This window comes from Arvicanthis niloticus, chromosome 7, assembly GCF_011762505.2.
Source record: "Arvicanthis niloticus isolate mArvNil1 chromosome 7, mArvNil1.pat.X, whole genome shotgun sequence".
Classification (NCBI taxonomy): domain Eukaryota; kingdom Metazoa; phylum Chordata; class Mammalia; order Rodentia; family Muridae; genus Arvicanthis; species Arvicanthis niloticus.
The window spans coordinates 51,438,171-51,457,185 of NC_047664.1; the positions used below are offsets into that span (position 1 = coordinate 51,438,171).

The window sequence follows — 19,015 nt, forward strand, 5'->3', positions numbered from 1 at the left end:
AGTTTTTTATTTACATTTCAAATATTATCCCCTTTCCCAGTTTGCCCCGTGGAATCCCCTATCCCATATCTATTTTTATTAATGTGAAACTTGTCAATTTGTTAATAGAAAATTATTGAATAGTTTATTGGATTCTTTAAAAATAGAGAAAATATATTTTAACCTATAGCTTGAAACACATAGAGAAAATGTTACTTTTAAATTGTTATTTTCTGTATTTTTTAAAAGGAGAAAATGTCAATGGCTCAAAGGACTAAGTAACATTGAAAACTACTGGAAAAATTTTAAAAGCCTATTTTGAAACTGAAACACAAGATTTTTATATCAATGTCTTATGAGTGGGAAAACAACATATTAAATGTTTCATATGTATGAGTTTTGTATTTCAAGCTACATAATACATCATATTAATGTCAGAAAAAGCCCTTAGCAAGCATTAACACAAAAGCAATGTGACATTGTCCCCCTCATTCCTTCCACTTGTCTACTCCAGAGAGCACACTTGGATCATTCCACATGTAGAGGCTGTACACTGTTCCCACTCAGGAGAAGGGGAGGAGGCAATGGGGAAAGGATTGTGGGAGGGGAAGACAGGAAGAGGGGCAGAGAGTAGGATATAAAGCACGTAAGTAAAAAGATAAAGTTAAATTGATTTAAAATTTTTCTCTACCATTACATTGGTATATTTCTGATGAAGAAAAGCTTTGTCCTAACAACATATATAATCTGAAATAGATCATATATGCTAATAGGGTTTTTCTTTATTCTGACTTTAGCTGACTTCTCCAAATCACAATCCTAAGGATTCTTGCACGTTAGTAGTAATTGGTAAAACATGGTGGTAATGTAACATTACTTTGGAGTTACACGGCTTCCCCCAAACATAAGGGAAACACTGGTGTACTACTTTTCAGTTATGTGCAGGTCAGTTCTCACATTGCACCCATGCGTTAGGGGCACAGGGTTACCCTGAGTTACAGAATTAAATAAGGAAATCCTATATTCTTAGGAAAACAATCAGTGTTTATAGAAAGGTAGTGGTATGCAAATTTTCAGAATAGAAATCTTAAAACATATGTGTCTGTGGGTGTGTATATGTATACATAGTGTTTAACACTGTCCTAAAGTGTTTCATTTTTTTCTCTCATGTTTCATTTAAGCCACCCAGAATCTTGGGCAGTATAGGCAACATCTGATCACCCAGTTCTGCTCTGTTCCTTTCTAGTATCTCTGAAAAATTTCTTGAAGCTTGTTTACTGTCAACTGCTGTCATCCTGTCCCACTTACTGAAGAAATGAGTATGGCTTTACTCCGTGGGGTTGAAATAAAACATGTTTCTCCCAATCTTAAAGTTGTCATTTCCTTAAATTAACACACTGGCATTTACAAAATAATCCAGGCAACTCAGACCCTCTTTCTTTTACAGATGGCTTCTTGCCATGCTTCTTGTTCATGCTGCTAAAAGAAACACTATGGTTCGTAAAGGACATATGCGATTGTCCTAAGCTGTATATAGTTTGCTGACATCATAGGAAATGAAAACTCTCGTATCTTGGAATTAACTGCCCTAGTATTATGAACATAAACAGCATGTGTCTTTGTGTGCTTTATCAATAGTTACCTCTCACAAAGGTGCACTGACACTGGAGCTGCGCTGATTCTGAATCTTCAGTCTACTGAGGTTAATTATCTGTGCAGCACGGAGCTAAGTATACTTGTGCATAGATCATGTTATACATGCTATCTCTGAAGCAAATTGATTTAAGTGCCTTTTTGGAGCAGTTGCTGGGCAGAATTGATTCAGTGGCCGGTAGATTGACTTACACAGCAGAATCGTGCTTGAGTTTCTTCTGGCATCCAGAGAGAGTTTTTAACAAAATGGAAGGGTTGCTGCTACTGCCGTACAGTTTTCCATCAACTTAATCTGAGAAATGCTATGGCGTCCATTATTAAAAGAGCGTCCGTGAAGTATGATGGGTTAGAATGCCTATTGACAGCTGGCATGAGAGCAAAACATCTCAGTGGCATTTTAAATGCAAAGTAAAACTCACCTCACTGAAATGGTTTCACATTGCTTGCATAAGGACTGAGGAGGTCTTCTGAATTTGTGTCAGTATTAAAAATGCTACACACTGGGAACCAGTATGAATCTGTTTTAAATGTGCATGTTTGTGACATTCGGTCCTTCGTCTCCTGAAATACTTTTGCATCATTACACAGCATTGTATGTAATGCACCCTGTGTCATTCGAGGTTCAGATGCATTTGGAAAGGCTTTGGGAACTTGTAGGTTTTTGCTCTTCCCTCCACAAGCCTTCCTTACATGCCTCCATTTAGCCATCTCTGTGTTAGGGACATCTTGCCTACTTGTGATGGTGGTACAGATTATTATATATTTAATATATTTTCTGCAACTAGTACAATACCTCAGAGATGAAACAATCCCTACTGATTAAATAAAAACAATAAAGTGTGACGTTCCACAGCACTTGCTCTGATCCTTCATCAAGCACACCTTGCCAATATATACCTTACACCTGCCATTCTTTATTTTGAGCCTTCTTTTCTTTACTTTTCTTTTCTTTTCTTTTCTTTTCTTTTCTTTTATCTTAGCTCTTTCTTTACCACCTTTTTTCTTTCCCTCCGAATTCCTAGACAGTTCCTGCCACTTCTTTGATTTTACATGTGGAGTTCAATGCTGTTTCCTTCCTTCCTCATAAGTGTGGTGCATCTGAAAAAGCAAGCATTCTGTAGTGAGGAGCTCCCTCCAGCCCCTGCATATTGACCTCTATCGGAACAGAGCTGGCAGTAGTGATGCCATTACCCACCTCTATGACCTCAATCTAAGAAGCCACCATAGTAACCAAATCCAGAGCCAGAAGTTATTATTCTGATTTAACTTTTGTGTTTAACTATCTCTTGTATGCAATTCAGAAACCACAACGTCATGAAAATGTGACTTTGGATTTCTGGAAATGTTTGCTGACTGCACATGGACAGGTGCTTTATACATCTAATGAAAACATCCATTTGAAATTTCCTTTCAAAGATTTTTTTTACATTCAGAATATCATAACACATCAGATATGACTTATGAACTCTCTACACCTCTTTGCAATCCAGAAACTGGATATAATGGATTTATATTTCCTAAACTTAAAGTATATCAATATAACCCAGCTGGCAAAAATTGTCTTAAAGTGTTCTGGCAAAAATTGCTTTAAAGTGTTTATTGACAAGTGCAGTATTATAATTCACAAATACTATATTTAAGTCTGAAGAAAAATATGTCCTTCTTGGTTATAAATTGTACTGTGAGGGATGTGGTTTGTGTACTAAATTATACCTAAATTTTCCGTCAAATGAAATCTTGTTCCTTTATATGTATTTCCACTTCAAGATGCTAGCATGTCACACCTACTGAATATTATTAATGTATGCAAGGCTCCTTGCTGAATTTCAGATGTAATTTTCCAACAGCTTTATGAAATATGTTTTAAATGTTAGTCTTAAAATGTAATTTTTAAAGCTAAAGACTTAGTAAGTTTAACGTAAAAATAATTGGCTTAAAGTCATAGATATATCAATACATCTGATAAAACTCTTAGTTGGGAATAAGAAAGTTTAGGTCATCATTTTATCCCTCTTGGTGGAAACAGAAACACTGCAGAGTTATCACAGGCCTGACATGCAATCCCAGCCTGAATTAAACTGTTGGGCACTAAGCACCATACCTAGTATGGCACACAACCTTTTCAAATACTACATTTGAAAGCTTAGTGCTCTGGTCAGGACAGTTTATAGATGAGAGAGTTTACATTTTCAGTTTTTATCAAAAAATTATGTGAAGTATAATTTACTAGTATTTACCCACACCTACTTCTCCTCCCTCATCCTTCTTACCTGCTTATCCATCCATCTTACTCATGTTCATTCTTTCTCAAAACAACAACACAGCAAAAACAGTAACACCTATCAAAAATAAAAAAACAAATCTCAAAACAAATAAAAGATAATCACTAAGACAAAAAGAATACCTAAACTAAGAAAAGTATATGCACACAAACACACACACTCTTTCACACACACAGAGACAGAGAGAGAGAGAGAGAGAGAGAGAGAGAGAGAGAGAGAGAGAGAGAGAGACAGAGAGAGAGAGAGAGAGAGAGAGAAGACAAAGACATGGAGTTCATTTGGAGTTGTCCAACTATTCCCTATTCCAAAGCTTAGGATCTGTTTTAGAATAACATCCCATCAGAAAGACCTGGCTTTCCTTTCCCAGGCAATATCTTGTAGAAATGGCTTCTTGTTTAGAGGTAAGGGTTTGTATCCATTTATCCTTCTCAATGCTAGAATATTAAATGTTTTAAAACTGTTCAGGTCTTTTGCACGATGTCAGTTTTTTGTGAATTCATATTTGTATCAGTCCTCTTGTCTCTAGAAGGGATTTTCTATTGAGTCATTATTCACCTATGGCTCTAACAATTTTTCTGTTACCTCTCCCTGAGCCTTGTATTCAATAAAGGCATCCCACTTAAAACTGTGCTCCAAAGTCTCTCATTCCCTGCACACTGTCCAGTTGTGTGTGTATGTGTGTGTGTGTTCATGTGTGTAAATTTTCATCGATTATGAGAAAAAACTTCCCTGAGAAGAGGTGAATGATGTATAGATCTATGTTTATAGCAATATGTTATTCAGAGTCATTTTATTTCTGTTTGTTCCATTAACAAAATAATAGTAGTATTTTTCCCCTAGGCCCATGATCTAATGTCTGGCAGCTTTTAAAGTACCTTATAGCACCATGAACTGTAGTCAGTAGGGATGAAGCTTCTAGTTGGGTAACAGTTCAATTTCTCCACGTTTCATGACACATAAGTTATGTCTTTTGCAACAGGGCTTTGTCATCAGTTTATAGAGAGTAACCAACATTCTTGGCAGTAACCTGTGATGTTTGCAAGGTGTCTCTATGATGTCTGGGAATGTTTATATAAACCCTTTGGCAAACAAACTCAACAGAATGTAACTGGTATAACTGAGGTTTTACTTGTTGATATAACTCGCCTGTTTGGGCATTGTCTCCCTCATTATAAGGTTCCTCCATGTGTATGTATATTAGGAAGCTTCTATGATAGTAGGCTTCTATATGGCTTTTCAAAAGACCTTTAGTGTTTGTAGTCCATCTCTATATTCCTTCTTATACCCTACTCTCTCATTTCTTGCCTCTGCCCTCATACTTCCCTTCCCACTTGGATGGGAGTGGAGGTTTAAAGAGGCTGTTTTCTTCACCAAAGTTAATAGAGATAGAGAATAATTCATTTGAGAATAACCTATATGTAAGGATCAATAGTCTGGTTTAGGTAGCATGACTTATGATACATGATGCATTCTCTCCTGCACCTGCTGGAAAAAATAGGTCCTGTGTATCTAAAAGCAACTAGACTTAACATTAAAATGCAATATATTTTGCCCTTCAAAGGTGGGCTTACCTACTATTCTCTTTACAAACAGTTGCTGTATAGAGAATTCTAAACTCACAAAGAAAATATTGATCGTGGCCACTCATCTTGAAACTCTAAACTAATCTTGTAAGAATCCATTTTTCTGTGACCTTTGGGATAAGCTATGTACACCCGAGTTTTGTGTGCATGAGACTGATCTCTGCTGGACTAATGCAAACATCTGCATATTATCTGAAGCCTTTACTTTTTTTAACACATAGTCAGTTACTTGGAAAAAAATATATAGATATGAAAACAGTTCCTTTCCATGAAATATATGACTTGATTAGATATGTGAACAAAAGAATTTTCATTAAGTAAACAATACATTTTAAAATTAGAAATTTACACCATGGTAATATTTACTGGTCGGCATATTTATTTTCCACCAAGAATTATACCTTTGGAGTTCCCAAAATTTAAATATGGGTAAATAGTCATCTATCATTACTCAGTACTTTCCAGAATAGTTTGTGCAATTACAGATTTATGATATTCCTAGTTAGACTCTAAGAGAGGTTAAACTGTGGAGGAAAATAAAATTACCAGTAATTAAATTTACAGGCAGCTTTGCCATCTAAAGCAAATTTATTACTTCATAGTGAAATATAGTTAGAGCACTTTCACATAAAGTGAATCCATTTTTACGTGATATAGGTATTATACATTGCCATTTCAATCTATATAATTAAAATGATATCATTGGACTTTGAGGTTAATGGGATACTCCACTGAGAACCATACGTCGTGGGCAATAAAATGCAGCGCTGCAGTGTTGGCTCTTTCCTAAAGAGCTGATGCAGTAATTCAGCACCATTAGGTCACATGGTCCCTTTAAAATTGTGCAGACATACTGAAAGCAAAATAGGAATATTCCCAAAAGTTGCCATCAATTTTTAGAAATTGAAAAAATTACTAAGATGATCTATGAAAAGTGATTAACATAAATACACTTGAAAATTCTTTTCAACCTATTCATATATTTCTCCATTCTGAAGTATACTACATTTAAAAGAGGCTTCTATGGTGGAGCTTTCTCCATGAAAATGATACGCTATGCAGTGCACTTTACTTAGGTTTAATGGAGTGCCTATCATGCCTTCACTAATTTAGTAAGTAAGTAGTGATAGGAATGTCCACTAAGTCAAAGCAAAAAGTTAATCCTAAACATTCTGACCTCAGTAAGTGCCGCCATTGCTACCAATTTTTACTAAAGGAGATTTTGATTCAAAGGAGAATCTGTAGTTCCCATCTGTGCTGATGTAGGCTGTTCTCTGTGGTCTTCCTTTCAACCTTGGCATTCAGATAATCAAATGAATGGCTGACCAGAGGCAGGACACTCCAGATTACTCAGCCAGATAGTGAATGTTTGAATGGATGAAATGGAAGAATAATCTGAGTCTATTTAATGGCAATAAAAACATGGGCTTTCAAGAGTCAACATGTTAGTGGCGTTTGCAAATACTATGGGATTTAAACATAAAAAGCAAACTGGAATAGCATCCCTATTCATTGCACTCCTGCTATTGTTTTCCTGGTAGTTTCTGGACCGATGCAGTGAGGTTGTGTTCCTTTTATATTTATAGCAAAACACTTTTTTTAGCATTTCTAAACGTAGAATCTACTTGGTTTGAAATTACGTGGTTGGAACACTGTCTGCATTTTTACTTTATACATGGTGTTACTTGAATGTTTCATTGGGGAAGCTTTCAGTCAGCTTTATCAGTCTGATTCTGTAATGAGCACACCGCCTATTTTGAATTGCTATTTGGAGGACCAGTGCTTATTTAAGCTGGATTTTGTAACCAAGTAGATTTTGGCTTGAGGTCTGATTTCCCCCATCTTGTACAATTAAGAATTCTAATGTTGAAAATTGCATAGGTTTGTGTGGAACAAAGCTTAGAAAAGAAACTGTAGGTGAATTAGTGATCTAGTGTAATTTCAGGTGGGGAAGTTTTGATGCCATATTTTCTCTTTGTGGGTGTTGGACTTTTAATCAGCTGATATGTATTTCTGTACCACAATGTAAAAGTTTGCTTAATTGTCTAGGAGAGAGAGCGGGGAGGGAGAGAGAGCGGGGAGGGAGAGAGAAAGGGAGGGAGGGAGGGAGAGAGAGAGAGAGAGAGAGAGAGAGAGAGAGAGAGAGAGAGAGAGAGAGAGACTTCTAAAAGTATTATGCCTGCAATCTCAACCTATGGATGTTGGAGGAAGATTTTCATGAATTTGAGGCTAGCCTTTGCTATATGGTAATTTCATTACTATGTGGGCTTTGGAGTGGTACTGTATCTAACTGAATAAAATTAAGGCTGACAAGATGAGTCAATGGTGCTTGATGGGCAAGCCTGCTGATCTGAGTTGGACCCTCATATTCATATTGACTTAATGGTTTTTCTTACTTTGGTTTTCCTGATGATATTTATGCCTTATAACTATATACATATACACAAACACCATACATATAATCCAAAATTAACAAGACACCTTAAAGACACCATTTGGTAGAGATGTTTAGTAAAATGCCAACATGGGTTCCAAGGCCATTGGTCATAATATTTAGCTGGTGCATTTATGAAATCATGGATTCCTGGATCTCTGTGCACATATTTTTTCTAACTCTTTTGGAGCTCAGGGTCAGGGTTCATATTATTATTGCTCCTAGTTTGTTTTTGTTCTTATGTGAAGTACCATAGTAAACTCTTATGGGTCCACTTCTTGAAACCATGGCTGAAGGGACTAAAAAATGTCAGCTAGCTATCTGATTACTGAAGGAATCTTATTTAAGGAATGTGATAATGGCCAACAATATAAGGTTTGGAGAGCAGCTGAGTCAAGTAAAAGTCCTATCTCTACTGCATTTATACTAGAAATATGAGCCCAGTTTAATTGTGTAACCTTCATTAAACCTCAGTTTATCCTCTCCAAAATGAGATAAAGAAATTGCATCCTGATGTGAGTCTAGAAAAAATTAGGTAAACTAAAAACATTTAGCTAGTTGTGAACAATAACCTAATGTATATGTTAGTACTGACCATCACTTGATCAAACCATCCTAAGATACACACTTTTTTCATACATAGTTATATTGGTAGACTGTCACAAGTGTCACTGAGGGAATACAAAATCTTTCTTTGACACTTGGTTAGGTGTAAGAATCACTACCACCAAGATGTGTTAGAAATTAGAGAGAGAGAAAGAAAGATCTGTATTACTAAGGTGCTTATTAGATCTTAATTTGCTTAGTACAAGTTCCTAGAGAGTAACAATCCAAATAAAGCCCAGAAGGTGAATTAGAAACACAAAATTTGTTTGTCAAAGATTAAGATACACATAGAGACATAGCAGGCATGCCCTGAAGTAAATAATCACCTGAAAATTTCAAGAAACCCCAAGGAGTCCAGTATATCTATCTGGATGGAATATGAAAAAGTATAAATAGATGTCAAAAGCAGGTGTCAAATATTTTCTTTGTGGCTAGTTGTACATATATGTGATGCTTTGAGCTTTTCTTTGTATTATATCACATACTCTGGCATTTGTATCTAAGAAGTGGCAGTCATAGGAGAACTATGTAGCAGCATAGATTTAGATGCAGGATATTAAGTTAGTCCATACCAGAAGAGGTTAAGGTGACAGAAGAGGAAAAAAATTGGAAGTATTTTAAGCTGGGTTGAGTTTTATAATATATTGGTATCAGATGAATAGAATGCCTAGAGTCTATGGTTGTCTAAGCCTCCGTAAGGATACTGCCCTCCTTAAGTATGATAAGGAAGACCTCCAGAGGAAGTAGTGTACAGTTTTAAATATAATGTTTATATAATGTTGGGGGTGCTGTAGAAGTGGTCAGAAATCAACACTAGGAGAATTGGATTTGGTCAGTTAAGAAGTGGAGATGGCTGCCCATCCACTGATATTGTAACAGTAGTCATGAGTGTGGAGGAGGAGAAGGAGAAAGAGGAGGAGGGAGACAGTGAGAAAGAGGAGTAGCAGGAGCTGGAGGAAAGGGCTTGACTGCAGGTACTGTAGATGTGCTTGCGAATGGATTGAATGTAGTGAGACAAAATAGGGTTTAAATGAGAAACCCAGAGATCTGTGATTACCCAAATAGATCCTGTCTTGTGTGTAGTTCTTGGAGGTGTCTTCCATAGTGTGTATGTAAAGCACATAAGGTTTTCCTGCTGGAATCATGTTACTGTCCACTCAGTATCTTACTTTTGGAGATTGGCTTCTGAAAGGAATGGTCTTTGCAGGTCTTCACACCTTCCTGCCATTTTCAGGAAAAAGAATAGACTTGTCTTCCAAGAATTTCAATATTTTCAGAGCTGAAGAGATGGCTCCGCAATTAAGAACACTGGCTGCTCTTGCATAGAACCTAGATTTGGTTTCCAGCACCTACAAAGCAGCTCACAGCCACCCGTGACTCCTGTTTCAGGGCATCCACCTCCCTCTTCTGATGACTATGGGCAACAGGAATACACACGATGCACATGCTTCTGTAAAAGCAATTTCAGTACTTTTATTTTTTTCCAGAAATGTCACAACATGATAGATTCAGTAACCTCTAAAGTGATCGGTCATCTTGCCTCAGCTCCCCAGTACCTGGCATAGCAGTTGAACAATTGTCTTTCTGCGTTCACAATTTTGTCACTATGTTGCTCAGAAAATTGAAGTGATTCCAAACTCTGCTGAGATGACAGTCACCTTAACTTACATCAAATATTTTCCAACTGGAGCCAACTTCAAATTTTATTGCCTAATGTTCTCCTTGAAAAATACCTCATGCACTGGAAACTAGCCAATGGTTGGAGATACTGCCTGGCACTTCTTCTCTGCCCATTACCACTGCCTGTTCTGAAATTCAATTTCCAGATTAATCTTCCTAAAAATCAAGCCAATCAAGCCATTTTGCTGTTCAAACAGATTTTTACACTCTATTGCCTAGTGATATAATTGCAAACTTCCTCCATGGTAGCTCCATCCCAATCACTTACTAGTTCTGACTCGTTTTGCTTAATCTATGTAGCCCAAGGAACAATAGTCCACAATGAAGGGTGTCTCTTTGAGTCTTCATTGATCTTCAAGGAACAGAGCATAGACAGTGAGGTCAGATAGCTGTCTTATAGGCAAAATAATGGCAGTACACATGAAACCAACACTCTTTTTGGTACTTTCATATTTAGTTATTATACTTATCTTTTTTACTTGATTTTAAATTTTCTAGAAATAGGAAACTAACCACTCAATTAATTAACCTTTAATACACTGGCCAAAGCTCCACATATAGTGGATAGTAAGTGAGTAAACATGATTGCAAACCATGCTACACTATATGTGGGAAATGGATACTATCAATCATTGATTGATAGGATCATATATATATAGTATTCATAGTATTCAATATATATTCATTATATATATACTATGATATATATACTATATATACTATATAAAGTAGTATATATATGATAGTATCATATATATATACATATTCACTATATATAGTATTATATAGATAGAATCATATATATGATTGATAGCATCATATATATGGATATATATACATACACACATACACATTGCATACACATACACATACATATACATATATTCATTCTAATCTACCATTGCACAAATGACATTTGTTGAAGCCTGAGTTAAGAAAACCCTCCCATTAAGTTCATAAACACAGAAAAAGCATATTGAAACTGATTTAGTAAACCTTATTAGATGTTCACAAATTTTGGCTTAGTGTTGATCTGCATTTCCTTTATGTTTAATAATTAGTATTATCATTAAGCACTGATAGCATTTTCAAAACTTAGGTCCTCTCCTCCAAAACTGAAATAATATCTGCTTTAACATAGGCATGGTAATTGAAGCTTGGGACATATATTCCTTTTAAGCATCAATTATTGCTTATGTCAGGTTCTTTCTTTACAGGCGAGCATAGCCCACTCCTCAAAAGGGACCTGGCATCTGTAATGAAAGCTGCTTAACCCAGTGGACTGCAGACTCATGCATGCTTAGACTCCATTCCATGCTGAGAGGCTATCTAGTCAGGGGTATAGCTAGATACAGCCATCAGTCTTCGGGAAATATTGAGCTTTGAGCCTGTTAGTCCTTCAAAGGCTTAGGGAAAAAAAAGGTTGGTGACTTTTAACCAAAGAAAACAGGTCTATTCTCTAGGAATTTGTCATAGGAAATCAATAAAAATAATACAAAGCCCAGGAGTGATATCCCTCCCAAACTGCAGGGTGTTATAGTTATGTTTATTTGAGCCACGAAAAGCCTTACTTTCCTTTCCTCACTGAAGTCAGTCAAGAGTCTGACTGCAGGGCATGGCACCCCAGCAAAAGAACAACTATGCGGGAAGGAAGGGACCCAAGTTCTAGAGATTGGAAGGCTACAGAAGGGAGAGAAAACGCAAAACCAGGAATAAATGTTTTTGCCATCATTACCTAGATGCTCTCATTCCTTGTCTGTTAGGTGGAAAGGGGGACTAATTAGAAATTTTAACCCAGGCAGGGACATGACAGTAAAACAATCATTTTCAGCAAGAATGATAGCTTCATGTTCACTTGAATGTCATCTTATTTTTCTTCTTTGTTGCTTGCTACATTTTTTTTAGTTTTTTTTTTCTTCAGATATTTTTTCTTGTGACCTCCTCTGAACAGTTTCTGTCATCTTGACATATATATGTGTGTGTGTGTGTGTGTGTGTGTGTATATTATATTATATTATATTATATTATATTATATTATATTATATTATATTAAATATATATGTATATATGTATAATATATAATATATTATATATATTCTTAACTAGACATAGTTTTTAAAAGGAAGGAAAGAAGTCAGCCCTAATCAATGACAAGTGGGGGAAATCCGCGCTTTTGAAGGAAATGAGGTTTTATTGCTCTTAAGGATGTACAGAAATTATTGAAAGCAATAATGAGCTACACTGCTTCCTGCATAAGCACAAATGGGTACAATTACTCTTTGAAGTAAAATATGAGATTTTTGTTTTTTCTTCTTCTTCCCCCTCTCCTCCCCTCCTCTTTCTCCTCTTCCTCTTCTTCCTCCTCGTCCTCCTCCTCTTCCTTCTCATCTTTTCTGATGGCCTGCATCGTTAACATTTATATCTTTACAAATTGCTTAGCAAACACTTTTTTCATTTAAACATTAAGAACACTGAGCTAGAAACTCAAATCTCATTTGTTTAAAACTTGCTGTTAAAGAGGTCAGGACCACACACTAAATCTCTGCATCAGCCAGTCACATCCTCTCCTCTCTTGTGTGACTACAAGCACGTGAGTTATGAGCTCTGCTCACAAGCAGACTTGAGGGAGGGAGGGAGTGTGGAACGACCTGCTCAATGTGCTTCTGCACGGTGGAAAACGGCTCAGTTTGTCATCTGCTGGGCCTCTGTGGTCAGTAGCCTCGGCTTTCTTTGCGAGAACGAGTTACCTTAGAATTTGAGTAACTTTATTGGTATTTTAGTAGTTTGCTTGATAGTTCAGCTTCTTGCTGTATGCTCATGTGAATAAACCCCAGCAGGCAATTTTCTGTTTTCTACGGCGTATCTTTATGCATGTGTGTTTGTACTCTCTGTGATAAAACTCATAATACTTTCTAAGCTCTTAGAATTGAATCTGAACTCTTGGAAGGAAAAAAAATGATTCATTTTATGATGAGCATTTTTTTTCTCCCAAAAGTTCTTATTTCGACTCAGAGGGTGCTTTTTTCCTTGATTAAAATGTATTTCTTAATTAAATTAAGGTGTAAATATAGACTCCATGTTTATGGTTATAATAAAAATATTTAGGGAAAGCTTTAAGTCAGCCTACTATTAATATTTCATGCAGAAACTTTATTTTATTGTTGGATGGGTGCTGCCATATTCCATTTTAATATTACTTAAGTTGCTATGGAAGCCGGAGTTATGTGGTCTGAGTACTGCCATGCTTCTCTAGGAAGCTCAGTTGAAACAGCGGTCTTGAACAAATGTTAAATTCTAAAGAGTCCCCTTGAAATGATGATAAATCTGTTTGTCTTGATGAAATATTTTACTTTACAAAATTAAGTCAACCATTAAATTAAAATACCATATCTTATAATAGAACAAAGAATTAAAATATGTAATCCCAACTTTAAATTATATTAGAATTATAAATTGTGTAGTTATTTGCTTTGCAGTTAACTATTTTGCCTTTTTTATGTGGTGGAGGGTGCTTTTTTGTGGGGTTATTTTTGGTTTTCTATTCCTTATTTTGGTTAAATGAAACATATAATATAATTTCATAACTCTAACTCTATCTTCATTTTGTTTTTAGTGATCTCAGTGAAAATCAAATTCAAGCAATTCCAAGGAAGGCTTTCCGTGGGGCAGTTGACATTAAAAATCTGTGAGTATATACGTATGCCTTAACTTACAGTGCTTTATAAATTATCTTATGTTTTTGGGTCATGTTTCCATTTCTTAAATTATCTGGAAAATAAAATATTGATGTAGCTTTCTTCTTGTTTTGAAGATATTTCAACAATAACATATAATTTTGCCTTTGTAATGCATTTGACAATTCAAGTCATTATTCAATTGATTCTTCAATATCGCGATTAATGTTTTTATATTTTTCACAAAATGAAGGGTTTTTCTCATTTTCTTCCCAAGTCCTTTCCTGTTCTCTTTGTAGTTTCTGTCAGGGTGTGCTGTAAGCACAGCAAATAAACTGTTTATTCTGTTTTGAAGAGCATACATAACATTTTTCAACTAAAGATAAAGGTAGCTCAGAACTGCAAATTTTTTGAAGTTTTTAAATTTAATGATAAAAGTGTAAAAAATGATAAATTTACCTTTTCATTCTTATGTCTTTTTCTCACATCTTTTGCCTTGTATCTGTAAAGAACTACATGAAAAAGCACCCCCTCATAATAAAAAATAAAAGAAGAAAAACCATATTTCTTTACTTTCCTTGATAAATCTTTAATCTGGCTTCTTGCAAGGTGTTTAAGTGCCTTTTGCTCTTAAGCTGCCTGGGAGATATAAGCTCTTAGTGGCAAACCTAAGATTGTCAATATATATTTTATCAATTCAAAAATACCATGTTAGTCTTTTTTAAATGACTTTTTAATTTATTTCAAATGTTGGAGGTTAAAATGTTTTCCTTAGCTATTACAATACCTTGGAATATAGAGATGAAGGGCCACTGTGTGTCAAGAGTAACTCTTATTTTCCAATTGTTTTAACTACTCATAAACAGTGCAGGCAAATTTTTAAGAATTAACTGATACTCAGAATTCTCCATGGGAGAATTCAGTACCATTTTTCTCTGGTAGTGAAACTGAGACAGATGTTGTCCCTTGTCAAAGAGGACAAGTGTTGATAAAGCCACAGATTTGGACCTTTATAGTTCCTCAAGAAAAACATGTTTTTCTTGACCCTGAATCTATGCTTTCTGAGTTCATAAGTAATGACAGAAAAGCACAGTTTTGTGACTATAAATATATAAAACCCTTAACATTATGACTGTGGTGATTTTTTTTATGGGTACTTAGACCAAAAAAAAAAAAGAATTTCTTTGCTTTCTATCTTTACTAGCTAGAACTTTGAGACTGCTTAAGTTGAATTTGCTGACATAGGGTGATACAATGTGTCTCCGTGTATTATGTGTGGATCTGGTATTACTTAAGAATTTCTGGGTTGTATCCACTCGAATTGCAATGGCTACAACTGACCACCCTTCCAGAATATCACTTGTAACCTCACAATAGTACCGTGATTAAGTGCTTAATACACGTCTATTTAAGTATTGTTCAAATATTCAGATCCTCTAAGTCACCTGGTGCTCTTTTCCTATAATTACGTCTTCATTTAGGAGTATTGACCCATCGCAGGAGATTTTTTTAAAACATGTTTTCTTCATTTAACCTAAAACATAAGTTCAGAGATTAAGTGAAAAGTGAGAGAGTAGGCCAGCTGCCATGAGAAATGAACATTTTAGACCTCCCCCCACACACATCCATGGTTTTTTTTTTTTTTTTTTTTTTTTTTATTCAGACTGTTACATACGCTACGCAAGGAGGGTAGGGTTACAGCTTCAGACAGTGTTGCTGTATTTTGGATTTTTAGACATAAGCAATCATCCGAACCTTCTTGTTCCCTAGTATTTCATTTCAGAAAATGAATAATAGTTATTCGGGTTTGTTGTGGTTATTAGGCAAATAATACGTGAAGACCTTTTAAACCAGTAAAAATGCTAGGAAACTTATAGTATTATGTTTCATTACAAAAGTATTTAATGAGTGATTGCCTAAAGTTATCCACAAACATGTGACGTACAAAGGAGACCGGCTAGTAGAATATAAGATAAATTTCAATATTAGAATATAATGAATATATTATTTAAATATTCATATGATTGTTCTGAGTTGATTAGACATGGACCTTCAAGTTGAAAAAGAAAATACACATAAAAATATTAAATGAACATAAGATAAAACAATGATTTATAAATAAGAGATCAAATTCTGTAGGGTTTAGGGTGGAAAACTTAAAAGTATTACTATAAGTTGTCAGAGAGCTCTGGAAGAAAATCTATAAAGGAGTGCAGGGGAAATCTAAGATATAGTCTTATATTGTGTGTTGGTAAACAGTAGATAGGTGAAATTCGAGAAAGAACTTCGTGTAAAAGCAAAGTGTAGTGGAGTTTTTGTTAGTTTTATTTTGTGAGTATGAGAAATGGAATGTGTTTGTGTGAATGAATTGAACGTGATTGTTTTTATGAAGTAAAGCACTGATGAGACACAAGGGACCCAAATCCACATGGCGGAGATGCTGACTGACAGCTTCCGCTCAGTCTGCTTTGCGAATTTATGTTTCTGTGGATGAAGGGAAACTTAAGGGACACTGTAGAACTGAATGGTGATGCTAAAATAAGGGGAAACATTTCCTATCCTCATCACCTTCCTTGAACTAACCCAAAAGAAAAGAGGGGAAAAAGTCGATTTTTGTAAAATTTAAGTTTTTAATCAGCTTAAATAGCTAAAAGAAACTTTATAGTTAAAAGATATTTCAAACTATATTGACAAAAATATTCTCATTTCGTGGGGCAGGGTATGAAGGTTTTTTTTTTCTCATTCTCATTCAAACAGAGGCAGTATATCTTCTATTTCTTAAACATAGAGTTTAACTTACACGATTATTAAACTACTAGCCACACAATGGTAGCTGCATACCATTGATGATGATAGCACTCCTGAGCAGGACAGAGAGAAACAGTGCTTTGTCATCTCCATTGTTACCTCTGTGTTCACTTCTAATTAGGTTGTCCTGCATAATGTCCCAATGACAGCTGCACAATTATTCAGAGGTTAAAAGAGAAAAATCAGCTCAAGCAGCATGCCTATGTGCCTTAGCACTGCCAAGACCCTGGCTCCTGGAGCACTAGCTCTCTGCAGTCCTACCCTGGAGCACTAGCTCTCTGCAGTCCTACCCTGGAGCACTGGCTCTCTGCAGTCCTACCCTGGAGCACTGGCTCTCTGCAGTCCCACCCTGTCCCAGTGTAATAAAATTTTCAGATTTTCTACTTTCGGGCCTGATGCAAAACAGTTCCCATTCCTACAGGTTTCTAATGATGATAGTTGATTTGATCTTGAGGTCTAGCTAAATACGCTCAAGTTGGCATCTTGATGATATAAAATGGATGCTGTGTAAATGTCACAAATTAGTACATTTTTCTTTCCCTTTCTCCATGCAAGCGTTGCTTAAACTATCCCAGAGAGATGAGCATTCGTCTTGGTCTTAAGCATCTCAGGGGAGAATTAACTAACTCTTTTCTTGCTTATATCTTTATTTGATAGCTGCGTTAAAAGTGGTTTTATTATTTTGTTCTGTTACCTCTCTTTTCCTCCAGTTACAACTTATACCAGTTTCCTTTGTCTTCACGTTTTAGACTCAGATATTAAGAAAACAAAATCATATTACAATACCAACAAAATAATGAAGTTACTCTCAGTTTCCAGCATCAATATTCATGGGATTTCCATGTGTGCTTTTAAAGTCACAAAATAGGGTCTATTGGTACCCTGTCATTACCAATGGATGGTTCTCCAAAAAGTTAACCAATGCTTGCAGAACTTGTTCTTAGAGGCTTTGTATATAAAATTAATAGGTTTAATGCTGAAGTCGCAAAGTTTTGCTCCCCCGTAATCAAATGTTGAAAGAAAACACCACAACATGCATGGTAGTTTTTCAAACACCTGATTGGATATTTCCACTTAATCTTGTCCTCTTAGAAAATATTCCTGGTTAGTCTCACCTTATTTTTGAGAGTTGTGACCTTATTTTTGTAGCATGTGCTTTATGGATTCAGATATGTTTTAGGAGTTCTTTATTTTATATGAAAAGTAATTTTTGCCATTGGACTCTGATGAAAAGAGGGATAAAGACATAAACTTAGGAAGGAAACAAGTTGGTTGTAATTTTTCATATCACAAAAGTCATTTTAAATATTTTGTTCTCTTACTTGGGAATGAATATTAAAAAATAATCGAACTCCTGTAAGAATTTCATCAGCTGCTATGTAAAGGAACCCATCTTCCTGCTTCTTCTTTCCTCTTTGTGCACATCTTCAAGATGCAGTTTTCACCCTACATTATCCCCATGGACATCCTCTTTGTTTTGGCTTGCACCTTTCCAATTCCAATGACCCCAAAGCTATGAATTTTATTCTCTTTTTATATGAAAAACAAATCATCCTCAATGGTGAAAAAAACAGAAAGAAAAACAAAACAAATAAACAAACACCAGTTTTCTTTAGGGAAAAATGAACTGTGTTTTTGATGAGCACTAAAGAAAATATTAATGCAATTTCATGTGCACTAATCTATAAGCAAATGTATAATTCACAGAATGATTCAGGATGATTTTCTTTAGGCAATTCATGGCATCATTTGGACAATAAATATGCAGAACCATGACACTTTGGAGGAAAGTCATCCAATTTGGATGCATTGTTTATTGATGAGCAAGAAAGGGAATTAATCTTTTGTTGCAAATCCACATACATTGCCTAGAAACTTTATTGTTTACTGAGTTGCTGTCACCTTTCTTTTTTCAGTCCCATCTTGTTTGAGTTCAGTTTTGCTCTTTTCAATGAATCCTCTCCAGGCCATAAAATGCAATTGCAGCCACATTTATCTAGGTATGTAGAAAGCCTAATATATTGTAAGGTTTGTGCCTTTATCTAGTTTAAACCACTTTGCTGTTATGTTTCTTCATGATTATTTACATAATTCATGCTGACTCATGAACAACAGTTCACCACATACAGTAGAACTAATATGTAAACATAAAGGAGAAAAATGTATGAATTCTCTATAAGTTTAAGAGATTGCATCACCTCTGCTGTAAGTCCTAATTACAAATACCCTCTCTCTCTAGTCAGTTTTTAAGTTTACTTCATTTTGAACTTATCTTAAAAATAATATCCTTTAGCTATTCAGTAAAAATTGAAGCTG

The 19,015-nt window shown here is 35.4% G+C and overlaps 1 protein-coding gene across 10 annotated transcripts in view; it reads left to right on the top strand.

Annotated features, from left to right (window-relative positions):
- The window catches only part of Slit2 (slit guidance ligand 2), a 311,165-nt gene that overhangs the window by 163,903 nt on the left and 128,247 nt on the right, over positions 1–19,015 (top strand). For all 10 annotated transcript variants that reach the window (XM_076938473.1, XM_076938477.1, XM_076938475.1 and 7 more), the window contains one exon: positions 13,831–13,902. In XM_076938473.1, coding sequence (XP_076794588.1) covers positions 13,831–13,902 — 72 coding nt within the window. The remainder of the gene's footprint in view (positions 1–13,830; positions 13,903–19,015) is intronic.